The sequence below is a fragment of the Embiotoca jacksoni genome, unplaced genomic scaffold (assembly GCF_022577435.1).
Source record: "Embiotoca jacksoni isolate LCO1_2020_lvr unplaced genomic scaffold, fEmbJac1.0.p SCAF_29, whole genome shotgun sequence".
NCBI classification, from domain to species: domain Eukaryota; kingdom Metazoa; phylum Chordata; class Actinopteri; family Embiotocidae; genus Embiotoca; species Embiotoca jacksoni.
This window is the reverse complement of record NW_027185380.1, coordinates 5,186,836-5,207,959: the sequence shown is the minus strand read 5'-3', so window position 1 is coordinate 5,207,959 and position 21,124 is coordinate 5,186,836. Positions and strand designations below refer to the sequence as shown.

The following is a 21,124-nucleotide window of genomic DNA, read 5'->3' as shown; positions in this document are numbered from 1 at the left end:
GTCGCCTCTCACAAGGCTTCTGATTGGCTAAATCACGAACGTAACCCAACCAAAACAGGAAAGTCAGCTGATCGTATTCTTCAATGCAAAAGCTTCAGAGTTTTTGTTTAGGTTTGAAAATCCTAACAGGAAGTATTTTTTTGTGTGTTTTTTTTCCCCCTGTTTGTAGGTTAAAATAACCCGCTGTGTTTGTACTCATGCCTCAAAACATCAGCTGCAGTTACAGTGAGATATTTAAAGTCACTGACAGTTTAAATCAACGCTGTCTGTTCATAGAGTCACAGAAAACAGATGTCCGAGTCAGCGACCTGAAGAAAGGTGCTCTACCTGTGTTTGACACACATCCTTTACAAATACTCTTCTTCAACCCATGTAGAGTTTATACTCTGACAGAAACAACAGCATTCTTTATTAATAATTATGGGTTACATGAACATTTATTTGTGTGACATATTCTTAAACACCATATCCTGAAGTACTGATGTGGTACCTGAAGAGGAGCCATACATCTGGATTCAGTGGACTGAAAGATGAATGAAACCCACAACTCAATAATTGCAATAAACCTTTAATATCTAAAATCAGGAAGAACAAAAGAAGAAACATATCAGATAGAAAAAAAAAAGAAGCTAGAAACAAAAAACAATTTAAATATTGCACATGTGGAACATATCACTGTGATTTACACATTTCCTCTTCCGTTGGAGACTGAGGCCACGGCCGCTCCTTCCTGTCGACCCCCGCTGCTCCATCTGCAACATACAAATGGAAACTCAAGTAACATGTTCATGTCGTAACATAGATTCAGCTTTAGAAACATGTCTACACACACACAGTTCGGTTCAACAGCTCCTCCAAGTTTCAGGAGAAAGTTCAAACCTTCATGGAGGCTGCTGGGTTCCTGCTTCAGATCTGTGTTGACTTATGATATGATAGAGGGGGAAGAAATGCTCATCTCCTAAATTTCATACTATCATGATACTCAAGTGTTGGTTGGAAATCTATTAGGATTTTTTTAAAATATTTTATGAGTATTACAATGGAAAAATACAAAAGTTCATTCCTCTGGAGACTCTGTATATTGAGTCATATTTCCAGAAATAATGCACACAAAATACCACTTAAAAGGTCAGGAGGTCACAGGGAGACACACAAGTCTTCTACCTGTTAGTTACATTTATTACTGTTATAATAAAGTTAGTCAAGTGTGGTTATAAAGAAAAGAGTTAAAGAGGAGGCACTAGTGCTTTTATTCTGAAGGACCATGCGTCTTCATGTTGATGCAGCTTCCTGTTAGTAAAAAGTTAAACCTTTAATAAATCAGTGTGACATTAAACACCAGGATATATTTATCACACCACTTTAGTGTAAATATTATTCAGGAATCAGTTTAAACATCATAAAGTCAAAATCCCCACACTTTAAATGACAGATTTTTATCTCCCAGCTGCAGGTGAGTTTCCATTTTACTGTTTCTGTTGTTTCAAACACAAACAGACCAAAAGACAAGAAGAAGAACCGCTCGGGTGGATTAAAGACAGGTAGATTCAACAGGTGAGGAAGAAGCACATCACCCCATGCTAGTGTTAGGAAACCCTCAGGGGTTGAGCCCACCCCCACCCCGCGCTGTTACCCTTCTCTGCTCCAGGTGAGTCAGGAACGTAGGAGACTTCTGGTAAAACAAACAGCTCATGTGTTTACGGTGTTCAGACGGTTCATGTAAGTACGGTGCAGGTGAGCTGCAGGTGCAGTTTACCTGGGATGGTTCCGAGGCTGGAGTTATCGAAGAACTGCTTGGGACAGGTTCTAGACAGCACCTCGGAGGCTCCGTCCCCATCAAAGAACCCGCTTTTGGGGGAGTTGAGCAGCGACAGCTTGGGGGAGTCTAGCAGCTTCCCGCAGGGCTCCAGCATCTTCTTGGGGGTGAGCAGACTCTTCTTGGGGGAGCTGAGCAGGTTGAAGGAGGTGGAGGCCATGGGGAGGCCCCTCTTGGTGGGGGTGCGAGGGGGCGACAGCTTCACCTCAGCTTTACTCATGTTCAGCTTGATGGCTCTGTTCTTCCACTTGCTGATCTCTGCACGCTGACTGGAAATCAGGCTGATGAGAGATGGGGTCAGAGGTCAGAGCAGGACAACAGGGAGCAGCATGTCAACTGTCCACGCTCTTTCAATTAGCATATGGCTACGCCCCCGTTTCTCCATATAAGGACACCTGTTTGTCTGGAACTGGCACCAGAAACGGCACCAAAAAATGAAAAATTACATAAAAGCGGAAATTAAAACAATAATGTCTGAGGTGGAAGAAGAAGGACATTTTTAAAAAGTGTTTCCTCAGAAGTAACTATGGTTAAAAAAAAAAAAAAAATTAATGTTAAAGTTGGCGAAAAAACCCGCATCATAGACCAGAAGAATAAGAAGGAAAAAAATTATTGGACATCCACAGAAAAGTGGAACATGTCTGAGAAATGTGTTAATTTATTTCATAATTAATGTGGTATCTGCAATTATCTGTGAATATTTTAATTATGACAATTATTAATGAGGATTGAAGGGCGTAAACTTAATGGCGAGCCTATTTAATACATTCATAAATTTACAGTGTTCAATATTGTCGTTAATTAAATCCCTTTTTAATTAATAGTTTTAATATGCTAAACGTTGTGTTTACATTCTCTGAGACAGCAGCCAGTCATCATCTGTTCGTACAGATGGTCTGATGTTGTTCTAAATCTGTTCACAGAGTACGAACTAATCCAGGAGAGAAAATATTGATGAATCCCAGATTTGTGCTTTAATTGTTGGTACGCACAGTTAGTGAATGAGACCCAGTGTGTGTGTGTTTCAATGGAGGTCAGACTGTGGATGTTACCTCTCCAGCTCAGTGACCTCCATCTCCAGCATCACGCTGCTCTTCATCACCAGACCTCTGGGGTGGGTCAGTCTGGTGTGGAGATCCTTCCCCTGCAGGACTGAAGGAGACACAACCTTATCAGTGCTGCTGTCCTCCGGGACATCTTCCTCTCCCAGTGGGGGACAAACACAAGTTAAAGCAGCAGGAAGTGATGAAGACCAACATCTGGATCTGACTGACTCAGTTTAAATGACGTTTACATACATTCGGCTGAACAAAGATATCTGATGAACTAAGATATCCATGGACTTGTGTGTTTTTAACATTTTAGCAGTGTGTCATGTGTTCAAACCAAACCGGTCCGGCTAGCCACCGCTAGGATTGTAAGTGCGTGACTATCCGTGGTGTTACGGTACGGGTGCTCGGAGCGACCAAAAAAGACCTGACTTCACCAAATGGGTCATTTAATAGAATTATTATATCTATATATATGTAAATAAATAAATACTATAATATTTCATATATGAAATTCTATTCTAATTAAATATTTTCCCATTGAGAAGGTGGAGTGATGTTTTCCAGTGATGAGCAGGGTGTGATGCCATGATGATTTGTTCCTAATGTTCGGTTGACCAATCAGATCTCTGGGGCGGAGCTACCGTTGTATAAATGGAGACAGGTGTTTTCAGTTTCTATGAGTTACCACCTGACACAGATGCTTTCAAGAGATAAAGAAGACTTACACGACTCGTCTCCTTGCTGCTGAGATTTCCTCAGAGTCTCCTTCAGCTTCCTTAGAGAGGCCTCCTTCGCACTCAGCAGGGTGGTCATTGTTTGGACCCTGGAGGGACACAACTCTGGTCAGCGGATCAAATGCTCCCCCCATGGTTTTTATTTGTAGGAATACCAGGTTATAAAACCCAACTGAAGCGGCCTCGTCACCATCAGCTGCCTCCAATATGATCACACACGTTTGAAGAATGAATGTAAAGATGTCTTACTCCTGCTGGTGTTGGTCCAAAGCCGAGCTGAGCGTCACCTCCAGTTTGAAAAGTTTGCTCTGAAGCTTTTCCAGCTCGGCTGCACTCGGTGGCTCTTTTCTCTGAAGCATGGAGAGACATTTGATCATTAAAGCTGCTGGGTGGATGGAAACCTCTTAAAACAACCTCAGAGACATGAGACGGTGTGCGAGGAGACCCGCACTCACCTCCAACTCCCTCAGCCTGCTCCTCAGGGTCTGGATGGTGTTCTCCTGGTCCTCCAGCAGAGCACGGCTGTCCTGCAGCTCAGTCTGCAGCAGCTGGGTGGCCTGTTTGTGGCTGGATATCCTGCTGCTGGCTTTGACCTGCGCCTCCTCCAGCTGCTCGTTCTGAACGTGCAGAGCCTGAAAACCACAGAAATATATCAGTCAGCATGTGATGCCAGGAGCAGCTGCTGTATCCTCCAGTCTGAACACCTCCTGACCTCCCTAACGCCTGTGTCGTGCATGTGTTGGAGAGCTTTTTGTGCGAGAGAGATGAACGTGAAACGTACCCTGGCTGTGTGTTGGGAGTGCTGCAGCTGCAGAGCAAGCTGCTGGTTGTCCTTCAGCAGGGAGAGCTCGGTCTGTAGAGGAGCTCCCTCCAGCGCCTGCAACAGAGTCCAACTCTTGGTCTTCGCCTCCCTCAGCTGAGAATCCACCTGATCCTGCAGCTGCTTCAGCTCCTCAAACAAGCCGTCTTCTTCCTCCACGATGGCCTGCAGGAGGACGGTGGAGAGAAAAGCCTCAGTTTCTCCTTCAGATGGGGCTTTGCAGACGCACACGAAACAGAGAAGGGAGTTTAAAAGCTACCTGCAGAGGCCTCATCTTGCCTCGTGCCGTGGTCAACCTGCGGTTCACTTCCTGTCTCAGGAGGCTGTCCAGCTGGCTGCAGCCGATTGGCTGGTTGCCGATGAGCGTCTGCATCTGCTCCTTCAGCTTCTCTCTGTCTTTGACCTCCGCCCTCAGCTCGAGGATGAAGGAACCCTGGTGGGTCCGCAGCCTCTTGGAGATGATGTCCATTTTCTACAAATGAATCAGTCAGCTGGTTATTATTCAGTCATAGTTGTGGAGCTGCTCTTCGTGAAGGTCCATGAGGACAGGTGGTGTTATTTTAACCCTGACTGAGGTGCGTGTGTGAGTAATGCTGACATTAGTCCAGCCTGGCTGTTGGGTCAGGATCAGCGGTTAACGTTAGCGGGTCTCATTGTTTTTCTTGGAAACATACTTTTTTTTTTTTTAAATGGAAGAAGTTAAAAATCTTTCTGACAATATGAGACGTGCTCAAACACACACAGATCTGAGGCCTCATTCATCAAACAGTGTGTAGGATCCATATTTAAAGCTTACGTGTGCACAAAAACTGAAAATGGCGAGAGAAAAAAAAAAAAGCTTGTACGCTTCCTTCAGGGCCTGTTTTCTACATTACGCCTGAGGGCGTATGTAAGACCTAATATTATCAATAATAAAAAAACACTTTCAGGAGAGCTTGTAAAAAGCTCATTAAACGGGCCGTTGTGATGCTGGTAGGTTCTTTTCCCGTCTTTGTGTTTACAGTGGGACACCTGCGTACCTGTAGGTAGAGCAGCCTCCGGTCCAGCAGCTCCGTCAGCCGCTGCTCCCACACCGAGTGGAGGTTGTGGTCGGTGACGGAGTGGCTGGCGGCCGGCGCTCGGCTCTGCAGTAAGTCCTGCAGCCTCCTCTCCTCGAACACATCCAGGTCCTTCTGCACCAGCTGCTCAAACAGGCTGCTGATGCCCTGAGCTCGCACGTGCAGCTGCTCCTGTGGAGGCAGCAGGGTTACTGTCAATCAGAGGCAAAGTATTAACCAAAGTTCAAATGAAAGAAACTGATATGTTACCTCGATCTGTGTGAAACTCTGAAGGGCGGCCTGCTCCAGCTGACAGACAGCGTCATAGGCAGCCTTGGTGGGTTTAGTCAGGGAGGAGAGCTGAGTGTCCTTCAGGCGATAGTCCTGTGTGAGCCCCTCGTCCAGCGCTGTGAAGTTGTACTTGGCGCACGTGTCGATGAGGTGCTGGAACACCCCCAGCAACTCCTACCATCACATTCACCGGCTTTAGACTCAGAATGAGATCTACTGCTTCTCTTTCAGTCACTGATAAATATAAACAACTCCTCGGTGATGTAACCTGAAGCTGCCGAGCGGACTCCTGCAGCCGCGACGACGTCGTCTCACCGACGTTCTGCTCGGAGCTGCTCAGCTGCTCTCGGAGGGCTGAGATGGTTGTGTTCGCGTCACGGAGAGACTGAAAGGAAAAACAAAAGTACAACCAGATGATTCAGTCCTGTAGGCCTCTGACTCCACATCTAAACCAATGTCTGTCTGTCTGGTTGCAGAAGCTCCACCTGTGTTTTATCCTCAATAATATTTCGACAGTTTATCTTCCTGCCATCCATTTGTGACAGGATGGTAATTAAATTAAAGTTCTTTAATCTAACAAATGTTTGTGAATGTATTTTGAGCCTCGAGAACATGTTAAAGCAGCTCATCCCGTGTCTCAACATCGTGTCCGTGGTAACCATCAACCATCAGTGACGTCACCTGTTGGTTTGTGAACGTTATGAAGCCTCCAGTTCAGATTCTGTCCGTCACCATTTTGCTAGTCCGGAGCGGTTTGGAGCAGGAAGTGACCATATTTGGACGAGCTGGGGGAGGAGCCAGTGGTGGATCTGAATGATCTAATTGAAAAGCTGACAATACGACATCCCGCCCACCGATAGCTGTAACCTGACTGCACCACAGGCCTGTCAATCAAACACACACCCCCAAAAACAGGTCTTTTTGAATCTTCTTTTCTAATGAATGAGGGATTATTTTCAGATGGACCTCCAGAAAACTAATAAGAAGGAGTGACTTTAGCTAACAACACCGAGATAACTGATGGACACCTTTTATTCACTTTGGATTTGATGAGCGAAGTTGAATGGGAGTCTATGGAGCCGGAGGCTTTTTGGAACCGACCTCTAGTGGCACTCGGTGGTATTGCAGCTTAAGGCACTTCTGTATCGGAACCATTTTTCCAGACCTGAAGCTGAGAACACTTTTATATACAGTCTGTGGTTGTGACGCTCCTTCCACCTTAAAGCAGCTGCGATCACATTTCTGACCAGACTGAGAGCAGATCAGCGGACCAACTCACTCCTGGTACTGAACCTGGAACGACTCTCTTCAACACCATGAAGACAAAACATATTAAAAAGGACTTGTAAAAGACTGACTGTAATTTTCCTCTTTTTGTCTTTCGTTCTGCTCTGTTTTGGTTTCTATTTGGGTTTTTTGTTGTTTTACATTTGCATTGTTGTGATTAATTCTTCTGTAACTGCAAATATTTAAGGTGGAGAGAAATTTTGTTTTCCGTTTTCCTGACTTTTATTTAGTTGAATTGTTGAAAACCTTTGGAAAAATGTGAATTTGACTGCGTAAGTTGCCAAAACTGAAAGAAAAACTGAGGGACTTAAAATCTGAACTGCTCCACACAGTGGATTTAAAGTTTACTCAGGTCCTGATGATTAAATAGTTTCTAAAGGAGCAGGAACAAACAGAGAACTCGTAAAAGGAGGACTGTGGACAAACCCTCTGAGCTGCCTCTGCTTCGGCTGCAGCCTGAGCTCGTTCCTCTCCGTGACTCTTCAGCTGCTCCTGCAGCAGCTGAACGCAAACACATAGACAACCGGTCAGTGTTGGCAGTCAGCAGATAACAGGGAAGTTAATGGGGACATTTTGAAGAGCTGGACTGAGAAAAGTCTACAGGCTGCCAGATGGAGCTTTATATTTAAAAACAGAAGTCCAAAGCAGCAGCTAAGATGAACTATTTAAATGTGCAGTAAATGAGCAGGATGTACTTCCTGCAGCTCGGCCTCTCGTTCTCCCCCCTCGGACCGCTGCTGCAGGTTCAGCTCTTCCTGACAGCTCAACTTGTCCTGGACGGCTGAGATCTGTAGTTGGAGGAGAGCAGAAGTTATCACGGCAGTATTCTTTCAGTTACTCTACTCATCACTCCACATTATTTACCGCCTCCATCCTGTCCTCCAGCTCCGCTCTGAGCTGCTGCTTCTCCTGTCTCAGTCCCTCCACTGTCTCCTGCAGCTTATCTCTCTCCTCACTGAGAGACATCAGTCTGCTCTGCAGCATCTCCGTCTCCTCTGAGGATGCCTGCGTGTCCACCGTCCTCTCAGACAGCAGGTCGTCTCTCTCGGCTCTCGCTCTCTCCAGCTCCTCGGTCAGAGTCCGAATCTGAGAGTAAATATCAGGTTTTATTTACACAACCCCAATACATACGAGGGTAAATCAATAAGATCACAGACTGCTGCTCATTTGTGCACGTCATGGTGTTGTGCGCCATGCACATAGCAGCAGGAGGATAAAACCCTGATGAGTAACTGGTACCAATTTCATTACTCGATCGTCATCAGTTCCCGAGTTCCATGTGTTTTTGTGAGCAGTGGATCGTCTCGCTCAGCAGAGCTCTGAGTCCTACAACACCAGATGTTTCCTAACACAGCTGCTCACATTTTGTCATGCAGTCAGTAATGCCTGAGTTGACAGCAGTACTGAACAGTAACGCTTCCATCTGGAGACACATTTGACGTTTACCTCCGGGCCTCTCTCCTCTCCAGGAGCCGTGAGCCGACTCCTCTCGGCATCTAGTCGCTGCAGGTCTGAGCGCAGTGACTCCAGCTGCTGCGTGACATCAGCACAGTGCTGACTCAGCTCCGTCTCCCTCAGAGCGGCAGCGCTCAGCTCCTGCTGAGACGTCTGCAGGGAGTCTCTGAGCTGCTGAGCCTCATCCTCATGGACGCACAGCAGATTGTCCCTCTGAGTCTGGACGGCACCCAGCTCCTCATTCAGCTCACACACCTGAGACAGCACAGAGTGACATCACATGACCGGTGAAATATTTAGTGCTTCCTGCTCAGAGGGAGTCTGGAGGACTTACCTGCTTGGTCAAGCTGTCCACCGTATTTGGGAGCGTCTGAAATGAAGCCAGCTGAGCTCTCAGGACTTTCGCTGCTTCACGAGACGCCGTCAGCTCTTTATTCAGGACGGCGACCTTCCTCTCCAGCTCCACGCTGTCCATCACATCTGGAGACACACGACATCTTACAACTCCCATCTGGTGTTAAAGGCTCAATGTATGCTCTTAAAACACGACTTACATTCAGAGTTTCCATTGTAAATTAGCAGTTATAATTATGATATGAACATGCAGAGTCGGGGATCAACTGACCACCCAGTAGGGCTGCAGCAGGATCACATGAAGGTCTGAAAAATGATGGTTATCACTACACGTATCAGTGCTTATTATCGGTATTGAAAAGAAAAAAAAATAACCAGCAGAGATTCTCCTCTCATCTCAGACAGCAGGAGCATCACACACACATTAAAATCAACTTTAGATATTATAAATATGAATACGAGGTGGTCCTTGATGACGGATATCCAGTCTGCACTGCACTGTTTACTGTTAACGTACCACTACGCCTCTCTTGTGTGATACGCCCACGAGAATACATAAAGAATACAGTTTATTACAGCTGAGTGGAGGGTGTTTCTTTAGATTTCATTAGTCGTACTAACAGTCTGGACTTCACACACACACACACAGTTCAACACACACACACAGTGTCTTTTCTGCTGCATTAATGCTGTATGTTAAAGCTGTGGGGCCACTGGTAGACACTTTTCTCATTTTAAATTTCTCTTTGTCTGAGTCTGTTTATAACTTTAATCTCTAACTGAAAAAAACGAGTGTTCAAACATTGATCGTGAATGCACACAAATGCATCGTCTGTCCGTTCAGTAACCGCTGACTGAAACATAAATATATAACATATATATCTTGCATATAAACTTCCTGAAACACTGAAAACCTGCAGCACCCATTTCATTCACTCATTTATCTGCTTTCTAGTATTGTTTGGTTCCCCACAGCAGATGAGTAACATACAGACACACGTCTATCAGCTCCGAGCCGTGTGTGTGTGTTTAAGGTTCGGACAGGATCAGTCTGGCTGAGCTTCAGCAGACCTCCAGGAAACTGTCAAAGTCAGAATCAAAAGGTCAGAGGTCGCACACGCGGTCTGAGAGCTGAAGGTCGCCCTGACGACGCTGAGCTGAAGGGAAAAACGCTTTGCTTCATTTCAGCGCTCCCGTCTGTCCATCATGCTTCTGTCCACTCTGCGTCTCATGAGAGACGACTAACAAATGTGATGACTGGATCGTTTAATGTCACATATTAAAAGGTTGATCAACCTTAAAAGGTTTTTGATTTCCATGAGTGGCTGTGTGGGTTCAACACTTGGAAATTAAGCATTTTCCACACCTTAAAGACTGTGCATGAACCCGGTATGTATTCTATAAACACCCGAGTCTGAACTTACCTTTGGGGACTTTGCCGTCCAGCAGAGAGGTGAGCTTGGTGTTCTCGTCAAAAGCAACATTCAGCTCTTTCTGGAGGTCGCTCTGCATCTGTCTGTAGCGTGACTTCTCCGCGTCCAGCGTAAATCGCAGGCTGGTCACCTCCGTCTCCATCTGCTGGTGGTCTGCGGTCAGGCTCCCCTGGAGGACAGCGTCACAATGGGTAACATAAGATACAGTTACGGATGCAACAAAGATATTAAAACACATCCGGACAATCAGCACAGAGACGGTTACCAACAGGAGACCTCCCAGTGAACCAGCCTCGCTGTCAGGTGACCCTGAACCATCACTCAGTCATGCTGCTATAAGTGTAGCCAGCTGGGGGAGCTCCCATCATACTGAGCTCCTCTCTTTGAGCAAAATATTATTCAATACTTGCTGAGGACTAACTATTGTTCCTCTTCACTTGTATATTGAATGGCACTTGGTAAACAGCTTTCCGGTGTACCACCAGATGGTGGCGATGTTGTTTGTCCGTGCTTTTAATACTTGTATGTAGCTAACAACTGCTGCTTCATACATATTGGATCTGTCCATTTTTTTTTTTTTTTTTTTTTTTTTGTAACTTGGTGCAGTTGTAAAGTATTTGGGGCGGAGCTGTGATGTCCACGTAGAGGCAGATTCATGGAGACTTACATTGACCTCCTCCAGAGCCATGTTCTGGCTGCGGAGGACCGCCCACTCCTTCTTGGTGTCTCTACTGAGACCCTCTGCATCATCCAGAGAGCGCCTGAGCGTCGCCACCTCCTGCACCAGGTCCTTCCCGCTCTGCAGGGAGGGAACAGGACACGGTTACTGAATGAGCTGTGGTCAGTGACCAGTCTGTGTCAATCGCTCCAGAAACTGCAGCCTCGCTGCTGTCAATCATCTGGTACTTCAGGTTATTACTACACACAACCTAACTGTACTAACATCTGTCTGGACGTCTGCTTCATGCTCCACCTTTATGATCAAAACAAGAGACAAACATACCATACTCTGAAGCTCCTCTGCAAACTCAGTTTTCGTCTTCAGCTGTTCGGACACACTTTCTAGTTTGTTCTTTAAAAAAAAAAAAAAAAGGGAACACAATACAAAAGTTAATCAAAACTACGACATTTATGAGGGCTTAGTTTAAACACAAACATGTGAGAGTCATACACCGAGTAGTAATAGTTTGGTAACTAAAGTTAAACTCCTCTCCAGATTAATAATCTCAGGTGTGACTCCTCCTCAGTGCATCATCTCACCTTCAGCTCCAGACACTGGAGTTCAGAGGATTCAACAGCCGCCTTCAGGGAACTAACTTCATGTTGCATCTCGTTCTGAAAAGATTACACGAACAAAATTAACACTACGTACATAAATAAATAAATAAGAGAATTTGTTTTAAAACACTGGAGAAGACAATATTTATTAATGGAAAACTATTCCCACTGAAAGAAAAAAAAAAAAAATGAACTAAGAAAAGACAGACAACCCCACTGCATGTAACAGTAGAGCAGTGAGAGTGGGTGGAAATCAGGAGGTTCACCTCGTGCTCCTTCCTGAACTCCTCCTCCAGAGTCTCGAACTCCTCCAGCTCCCTCTTCTCCTCCAGGTCCTGAGACAGAGCAGCGTTCTCTTTTTCGAGACTGTTCATCTGTTCGATGAACATCCCCAGCTCCTGCTTCAGGTAGTCGCGCTCTGCCACCAACGAGTCCTACACACTCTCAGAGAGAGAGAGAGAGACAGAGATCGATCTATCAGGTGAAACAGTCCCATTGGAAATGAATGGTGAAAATGTTCTTTTCTCATCTCCAGCAGACTGAATGAATGGTTTTCCTTCCGATGCTGCAGAACAACCAGAAACTGCCTCGACTGTTTTAGATTTTATTAATCCCAAAGTGGGGAAATTCGGTCACCACATCGGCAAAGAAAACCAAAAAGTGCGCACAATATGAAAAAGTTACAAATACGTATAAGACATAAGTAGTAAGATAGATTAAAAAAATAATTATTTTAGAATACACACACACACACAGAGACTATATACACCAAAAAAACTAATAAAAATAAATAAATAAATACAGTTTGGGATAAATAGAAAAAAGTGTCGGGTGCTATGAAATGAAAAGTGCAATGATATTATAACGTATTAATAATCTGAACATTAGCGTCTATGCTGTGTGTTGTGCAACACGTATATGAAATGGTTGGTTTTGCCTTTTTGTCCTTTAATCCCAGATTAAATAAAACAGACTTTTACAGATGTAGTTTTTAAACTGCCCCACATTTAATGAACTGATCTGACGGCATTCAGATGAACAATGTTCTGCGGTGGATTCACACCTTGACTGGTAAACAGGAGGATTATACTCAGCCTCACCTTCTCTGAAGTCAAAGATTCACACAGCTGGATGGTCCATGCAAAATCTTGTTTCAAATGTGTTTCTTTTCAACAGTTGAGAAAAAAAAAAAATCCTAATCGCTGACATTTTATTCTTAACATATGCACAATGCAGGCTTTAAGATTCTTCATCAAAATTGTGTAAATTTGGGATCGGCTTACGAACTAATCGTGATGTCACGAATCCCCCTTGCAGGAACAACTTAAACTCAGACTTAAGGTCAATTCAGAGTATTGGAGAATTGGGGAAAAAAAAAACATTTTAGTATTCAAATCTGAACACGTCGTTCTGTTCAGTGAAGGTCAAGTAAAATTGACCAGAACAGACTTTTGAATGGGGAACTTCAGTTGTATTTTAATGAATGTATTTACAATTAGAAAAAAAATGCCTGCATTATTCTTTAAAACCATAATATAGAGATAAGTGACACAGTATAACAGAGTAATCGCTGACGTCAGTTTTGAAAGCAGCTGACGCAGCACAGAAGAATAAACAAAGAGCAGGTTGAGAGTGTGGTATGAAACCCAGCGTACCTGCTGATCGCTCTCAGTCTGGGTGGTGCGGTGGTCCTCCAGCCGTCTCTCCAGGTCTGTCAGTCTGAACTCCAACATCTCTACCTTCTCCACGGCCTCCAGCCTCTGCTGGGTTTCAGTCTGCAGCTGAAGCTGCAGCTCTGCAGCCCTCTGTTCTGTAGTCTGCATCATCTCCTCGGCCTCCTGTTTCTGCTGCTCCTCCATCTCCAGCTGCAGATGCAGCTCGGCCACCTGGCCGTCTAACGCCTCTATCTTGGTCATGGCCTCCTCCTTCTGTTGACTCTCCATCTCCAGCTGCACCTCCAGGTTGGACACCTTCCCTGAAATCTCTTGCAGCTGGTTGGGAGACACAAAGTCTTTGGGGCTGGAAAAAATAAATAAAATAGAGGAAACGTACAGGTGACGTACCGTTCACGTACAGCAGCTTCAGGGTTCAAGATGGACTATACAGTATAAATATACAGTAGAGATTATACACACCATCACACATGGCAATGACATGAATTAATGCCGCATTTAGCAGTTCAGGAAGAGGGGGGGCTTCACGAGGAGGTGAGGGGGCACAGTTTAGGAGCAGGTTTGCAACCAATGTGTCCAAAATCTTACTTCACTTCAATTCTTCCTCTTTTAGTCCCTCTGGTAGCATTTATTTTATACATCCACCCCTTGTTATTAAATTCATAACATATTTGGGTCTAATTTTTTTCATTACTTTGCAGATATAAAATAAACATAACCAAAACCTTGAAGAAAAATACAAATATTTTATAATTAGAGATGTTCCTCTCACTTTCAGCATGTGCAGACTGCAGGAAGAAGTTGGATCCTACTCAGTGAAAGAAGGAGAGCTGGTGCAGGTGTTTAAATGACATGAACACACTCTGAATAGTAAGATAACTGTCACACATTCTCTCCTGTTTATTAATTCAGTGCCAGCGACCAGAACTCTTCACTGACCGGTCTCCAGAGCTCTGACTCGTCTCCATGTCCACAGACGGCTCATCGGGGATTCCCCAGTGAGAGTCAAAGTCCTCGTCCTCTGTTCAACCACAACACGCATTAATGACCACATCTCACACAGTGCTGCTGTGCAGTTTACACGTGTGTGAACGTGTTCACCTTCTCCCAGCTCCGTCAGACAGTCTGCCTTCCTCTTCCGACTGAAAGGTTCTGCAAAGCTGACGTCCGATGACCCGTCGTCACAGGCAGAGGGATGGGCCAGTCGCAGCATCTTCCCTCCCCATGTGACCCGCCGTTTAGGCATCTGATAACACAACCGGGCTTTCATTATTACTGAGAAAACATAGAGCTGTACTGTACCTCCAGCTTCCCTCCCAGTCACGGTTACCTTCTGGACCAGGACCAGGTTGGAGCTGGTGACCAGCAGCTTGGTCAGGTTCCTGATCCGGTCCTGCTGCTCTCTCTGGAGCTGGTCCTTCTCCTGGAGGAGCAGGGACAGAAAGTCCTTCTCCGTGGCCGTGGCATGAGTGACTCCAGACACCTGAAGGACACGGCAGACGGGTCAGAGTGTAGGAAGGTGTCCCGTGGTGAACCTCTCAGAGATGGGTCCAGTGGGGGGGTGTGGGTACCTCTTGAAGTCGGCGCTTCAGGTCCACGATCTCATTGCGATATCTTTTGAGCAGAGCGCCGTCATCTGACACCTCCGTCACATGGGGGTCATTCTTCATTTTCTTTGCAGTGCTGGCAAACTGAGAAAACAAATATGTTGTAAATCATCATCATCTTGGTCAAAATACAAGAAAAAAAAACACTGAATTTAAAAAGATCAGAAAAATATTATTAAAATCATGTGTTGATTTTACTTGACAAGAAATGTTAAAATAAGGTGGTTCCAGTCTGGAAATAAGTCAACTTTGATAAGTGTTCCAAGGTTGGAAAGAAGTAGAAAATGAAGGTTTTTAGGTTATAGTTGAGGTCAGACTTACAGGATAGTAAAAAATTAATCACGCTGAATATCAGTAAATAATAATAATAATAATGAAATTAAAATGTTCTGCCTGAGAAAGAAGTAGAACATTTCTACTAAAACTAAAAGCAGCTTGGTTTTAAATGTAAATATAAGATGATTGTACTGCGTTAGATATCAGGGTAGTTATGATTGTTATAATAATAATAATAATAATAATAAGAGTATACGGCACCGACCTGCAGAGTGCTGAGGGTCTCTTCCAGCGTGATGGGCGTGATGGTGCAGATGATCACCGTCTTAGCGTTCCCACCCAGAGAGTTCTGCAGGATGCGGGTCAGCTTGCTGTCTCTGTAGTTGGTGTAACCTCTGAGGACAAAGAAACGTCAGCGAATGGAAGCGTGAGGCGTTTAGAAATCAACACGCACTGAATCCATCTAATCTTCTTTGAATAATTTTAATGTATGACAAATCTCTAACAGTAAGTTGATAGCTGGAGTTCAGAATAAAGCCGTCTGAGATTCAAGGCAGGTCAAATCTCTGGTCGTCCCAATCAGCATGTCACTGATTTGTGACACATGCTGACCTTAAAAACCTAAAAGAGGCAATATAAAATAAGTGACATGGTAGAGAAGACAATATAAAAATAGTATAAAATAAATACTATACTCCAGCTATATATAAAATATATAATAGATTACGAAAATGCCAAGTTAAAAAGGTATGTATTAAGACTTCTTTTAAAGGTGTTCAAAGGTGGTGAAGCCCTCAGCTCAGGCCGGCTGTTCCAGAGGACTGTACACACTAAATGCTGCCTCCCCATATGTCTCCGTCCTCACCCTGGGAATCTCTAAAAGGCCGGTGTCAGAGGATCCGAGTGATCGAGAGGCATAAAATAAAAGCATGTCTGACAGGTGATCTGGTGCAAGACCAGAGATTTAAACACGAATAAAAGCATCTTAAAAATCGATCCTAAAACTAACAGGCAGCCAGTGGAGAGACTTAAGGACCGGCGAGATGTGAGCTCTCTACCAGGTCTTAGTTAGTACTCGAGCTGCTGCCTTTCTGTAGCTTGTTTATTTGCTTTCTCAGGTCGGCCAGAAAAGAGAGTGTCACAGTAATCCAGCCTGCTGGAGATAAAAGCATGTACGAGTGTCTGGCTGTGAGAGGAACGGCTGGACTTTAACAATATTTCTGAGGTGATAAAAAGCCTTTTTTGTGATGTTGCACAAATGACAAAGTCTGAGCGACTTTTTTTTTTTAACGTGCAAATAGTCACCTCCTCCATCTCACCCTCAGAGGTCTGAACAGTTTGAGAATAGTCTTAAAGTGTCTTTTTTAGATGCTGCACTTCTGCAGGTTCAGGCTCGAGAACTCGTTAAATTAATGGGATAAGAAAAGTATAATTCAGAGAAGAAATGTTAAGTCATGTCAACACAGTGAATCACCACTGGATGTCCTTTATTTACTCACTTCTGGCTCTCATCAGTCAGTTTCTTCATCACCTGGCCGAGTATTAACAGGCTGCGGTTGATATGACAACCTTCTTTGAATCGTGCGCCTGCGACATTAAGAAGAAAGAAAAAAGATGGATTATTGTAAACCCAGTGGACCAACATGTTATCAGGTCTATAATGAATGTCATGAGGTTTCAATCAATAAGCTCCAGCAGTGTTTGGATTGAACTCCACCGTACCTTCAGCTCCGGTTTGACTCGCTCTCTCAGATCCAGCAAGATCAACCAAATTCTACGAGACGTTAAAAATGACCAAATAATGATTACAACAAAGTTAAAACGAAGACAAACCATACATTTAAAAAAAAAAAAAAAAAAGGAGCTTTTCTCACCAGATGAGACACAATAACAGCTCCATCAGCATTTTCACCCGATGCCGGGTCGCTCCTCTCTCGGCTCTCCAGGATCTAAAGAGAACTTAAACCATTAAAAAACATCCACATTTCACCCGACTCCCAGGTGTTAGTGAGCGCACACTGCGGCGCTGCTTACCATGCGGAAGATGGCGTGTGAGCGGCTGCTGCGCTGGTTCATCTTCGTCTTGCTGTAATGCCGGTTCTCTGTGGAGGCACACGGTGTTCGTTACATGGAGTCTGCAGCGCATACAGTGTCAGAATCAGATCTCAACCTCAGATCTTACTCTCTCCTTTACGAATCCAGGCCAGGGCTTGTGCAGAGGAAGTAATCAGCTCTTCGGTCAGCTGAGCCACGTAGATGTTTTTCTGCAGAGTAATTATCAGCATATAATCACAATCATCATGTCAGACTTTGAAATATGTTACGACGGAGCAAAGACTTCTTTTCATTTTCAGGGTGTTAACTTTAATCAGGTTGCCAATAAAAACAAACATTACTAATACTTTCATGTCAGTGTTTGAGTTTTAGTTAGCTGCACGTGTTGCACACTGAACCTGAAAAGGGATTCGACAGGATCTTGATTTGAGAAAACACCGTGAAGGACCCGCTTACGTTGATGGTCTCGCGGACCTCCAGAGGTTTTCTCTTCCAGCTGTCAACCAGCAGGTCGGTCACAGTCTCATTGTAGATTTCCATGTAAGACACCCTGAGAAGGAACTCCTTCTTTGGAAACTTGGGGTCGAAGAGAAGCAGTGCTTTAGAAATAAACAGTGAGGGACAACTGATAAAAGTCTGACAACATCTGGAGATAAACACATGTTAATTGTTGTTCATGTTAATTGAAAACTATTACTAGAACATGTCTAAAGATAGAGGCTCCTACGGTGGAGGAGTGATGTCACACAAAACATGTGTAATGGAAAAGTTGACTTTCTCTGATAGACTGGAAGCGGGACAAATTCAATGGATTTGGGGAAAAAGATGTATTGTGGTGTGAGAAAGTGTTTGCCCCCTTCCTGATTTCTTATTTTTTTGCATGATTGTCACACTTAAATGTTTCAGATCATCAAACAAATGTAAATATTAGTCAAAGATAACAAGTAAACACAAAATGCAGTTTTTATTATTAAGGGAGAAAAAAAAATCCAAACCCACATGGCCCTGTGTGAAAAAGTGTTTGCTCCCTAAACCTAATAACTGGTTGGGCCACCCTTATAGCAAACACTTGATTGCAGCTGTTGCTGCCAACTTCCAATGAGTCTTTTACAGCGCTGTGGAGGAATTTTGGCCCACTCATCTTTGCAGAGTTGTTGTAATTCAGCCACATTGGAGGGTTTTCCAGCACCAACCGCCTTTTTAAGGTCATGCCGCAGCATCTCAATAGGATTCAGGTCAGGACTTTGACTAGGCCACTCCAAAGTCTTCATTTTGGGTTTTTTCAGCCATTCAGAGGTGGACTTGCTGGTGTGTTTTGGATCATTGTCCTGCTGCAGAACCCAAGTTGGCTTCAGCTTGAGGTCACGAACAGATGGCCGGACATTCTCCTTCAGGATTTTTTGGTAGACAGTAGAATTCATGGTTCCATTTATCACAGCAAGTCTTCCAGGTCCTGAAGCAGCAAAACAGCCCCAGACCATCACACTACCATCACCATATTTTACTGTTGGTATGATGTTCTTTTTCTGAAATGCGGTGTTACTTTTACGCCAGATGTAATGGGACACACACCTTCCAAAAAGTTCAACTTTTGTCTCATCAGTCCACAGAGTATTTTCCCAAAAATCTTGGGGATCATCAAGATGTGTTCTGGCAAAAATGAGACGAGCCTTAATGTTCTTTTCGCTCAGCAGTGGTTTTCGTCTTGGAACTCTGCCATGCGGGCCATTTTTGCCCAGTCGCTTTCTTATGATGGAGTCATGAACACTGACCTTAACTGAGGCAAGTGAGGCCTGCAGTTCTTTGGATGTTGTCATGGGGTCTTTTGTGACCTCTCGGATGAGTCGTCGCTGCGCTCTTGGGGTAATTTTGGTCGGCCGGCCACTCCTGGGAAGGTTCACCACTGTTCCGTGTTTCCTCCATTTGTGGATAATGGCTCTCACTGTGGTTCTCTGGAGTCCCAAAGCTTTAGAAATGGCTTTATAACCTTTTCCAGACTGATAGATCTCAATTACTTTCTTTCTCATTTGTTCCTGAATTTCTTTGGCTCTCGGCATGATGTCTAGCTTTTGAGGATCTTTTGGTCTACTTCACTTTGTCAGGCAGGTCCTCTTTAAGTGATTTCTTGATTGAGAACAGGTGTGGCAGTAATCAGGCCTGGGTGTGGCTAGAGAAATTGAACTCAGGTGTGACAAACCACAGTTAAGTTATATTTTAACAGGAGGGGGCAAACACTTTTTCACACAGGGCCATGTGGGCTTGGATTTTTTTTCTCCCTTAATAATAAAAACCTTCATTTAAAAACTGCATTTTATGTTTACTTGTGTTATCTTTGACTAATATTTAAATTTGTTTGATGATCTGAAACATTTAAGTGTGACAGACATGCAAAAAAACATGGAAATCAGGAAGGGGGAAAACACTTTTTCACACCACTGTATATGTTTTCAACAAGACCGGACTTTGCAAGATAGAGGATGGAGAACCCGTTTGGTTCATCACTGCAGGTGTTAACAGGTTTTAATAATCACTTTCTGTTCGTGTTCCATCCTCTGTTTTATTTCACACTTTTACCTGAAGCAAGATAATTGATTGTTTAAAAAGTGCTTAGAAGGAGAATAATGTATAAGTGTTTACCCAAATTTAAATTGTTAACCGAGTTGTCTAACTGTTTGTAAATAATAATTTACAAAAAAATTGTACGAGATGGAAATTGTTTGCTGAATGTTTAAAAAAAAAAAAAATCAATCACAATAAAGGGAGAATTACAAAAACTAAAAAAGGACTAAACATTGAAACATGCTAGAATGTACTGTGTTTAAAGACGTGATGCCGTTCTTACATTTTTAATGCTCTGGAAGACGTCTTCCACAGCCAGAGGAATGACTCCGGGGATGCGTCCACCCCCCATCATGGTGAAGGTCTTTCCAGAGGACGTCTGCCCGTAAGCGAATATGGTTCCTGTGACCCAAACACACAACCGAAACAAAATAAAAACCCGTGCAGCTGCAGTGATAAAACAATAAAACAACACAGCATGCTTTTTATATTACGTACCATTGTATCCCTCAACAGTGGAGACGACCAGAGGCTTCGCAATGTCCTGATACAGCTGACTGGTCGTTTCATCAGCGGTGAACACTCGATCTGTGAACCACAGAGCAGGAAAACTGAATGCACATCACATTTCTATTAGATTTAATATTGAAAAACACAAGAACGCTGCAGAGCATACCAAAACTGAAACTCTTTGAGGAGTTTCCAGCATCAATCTGATGAATTGCTTTCTCATCAGCTTTCCAAAACAGCTGGGCAGGCTTTGCAGTTTCTTCCCTGTGAAGAGAGACGCGCTCAAGATGAGTGGAAACATCAAGACATCATTAAAAGTTATTAACTTTTCAAATAACAAAAGACAACTAACATGATTTTAGTTACGTTAATTATTCGGTAGCATTAGGTGTCGTAGCTCCTCATTTGAAACTTAACGGCTGCAGGATTAAAAACTCACCTCTTAAGAAGCGGACGGACCCGAATACATACTTTGACAGCCGATTCGTCCGTCATTCTTCCCCCAGTAAGTCCACCGTGAATATGAATGAAACAAAAACAAAGCCCTAAATACTACCGATAAACTAAAAGCTACCGTGTGCAGCAGCTCGTTTCGCCTTTCTCTCGTTTTACTGGCGGCTCGCGACTGACTGCAGATGCTGTGTTTGAAATTCTAGTATTTATCTGATTGGTCAACGTCATCGAGTGGACGGATCTATATGTGGTGGTGGTGGAGGGGGTGAATAGGTTTAGTTTAGGTTGCGATTGCACGTTTGAAAATAAATATTAATTAAAATGTTTGATATCACAAATATCAATGTGAGTGTCTCAAAGCGGGATTTAGTTAGTTTTTTTAAAACAGATTTTTCGCGCTTAAATAAAATAAAGGTGATGTGGCCGCACCCGAC

General features: G+C 43.9%; 1 protein-coding gene across 3 annotated transcripts; it reads right to left on the bottom strand.

Annotated features, from left to right (window-relative positions):
- Positions 1 to 552: 552 nt before the first annotated feature.
- LOC138205522 (centromere-associated protein E-like) lies at positions 553 to 20,849 on the bottom strand. 3 transcript variants are annotated; one of them, XM_069161535.1, is made up of 38 exons: positions 20,677 to 20,849; positions 20,404 to 20,501; positions 20,226 to 20,315; positions 20,011 to 20,129; positions 17,625 to 17,744; positions 17,296 to 17,377; positions 17,148 to 17,215; positions 16,988 to 17,062; positions 16,836 to 16,887; positions 16,613 to 16,700; positions 15,379 to 15,508; positions 14,802 to 14,921; positions 14,561 to 14,713; positions 14,332 to 14,476; positions 14,170 to 14,251; positions 13,213 to 13,576; positions 11,824 to 11,991; positions 11,540 to 11,614; positions 11,283 to 11,351; positions 10,947 to 11,078; positions 10,271 to 10,448; positions 8,827 to 8,972; positions 8,484 to 8,747; positions 7,902 to 8,123; positions 7,733 to 7,825; positions 7,464 to 7,538; positions 6,019 to 6,135; positions 5,730 to 5,924; positions 5,442 to 5,651; positions 4,682 to 4,894; positions 4,384 to 4,587; positions 4,058 to 4,234; positions 3,852 to 3,952; positions 3,594 to 3,691; positions 2,869 to 2,968; positions 1,757 to 2,097; positions 1,634 to 1,672; positions 553 to 752 (listed from the first exon to the last, which is right to left on the bottom strand). In XM_069161535.1, exons 1-38 carry the CDS (start codon positions 20,730 to 20,732, stop codon positions 673 to 675), a joined length of 5,139 nt encoding a protein of 1,712 aa, XP_069017636.1. In that variant the 5' UTR covers positions 20,733 to 20,849; the 3' UTR covers positions 553 to 672. The 3 variants fall into 3 exon arrangements, with proteins under 3 accessions (XP_069017636.1, XP_069017637.1, XP_069017638.1); XM_069161536.1 differs by lacking the exon at positions 1,634 to 1,672; XM_069161537.1 differs by lacking the exon at positions 11,540 to 11,614.
- Positions 20,850 to 21,124: the final 275 nt, after the last annotated feature.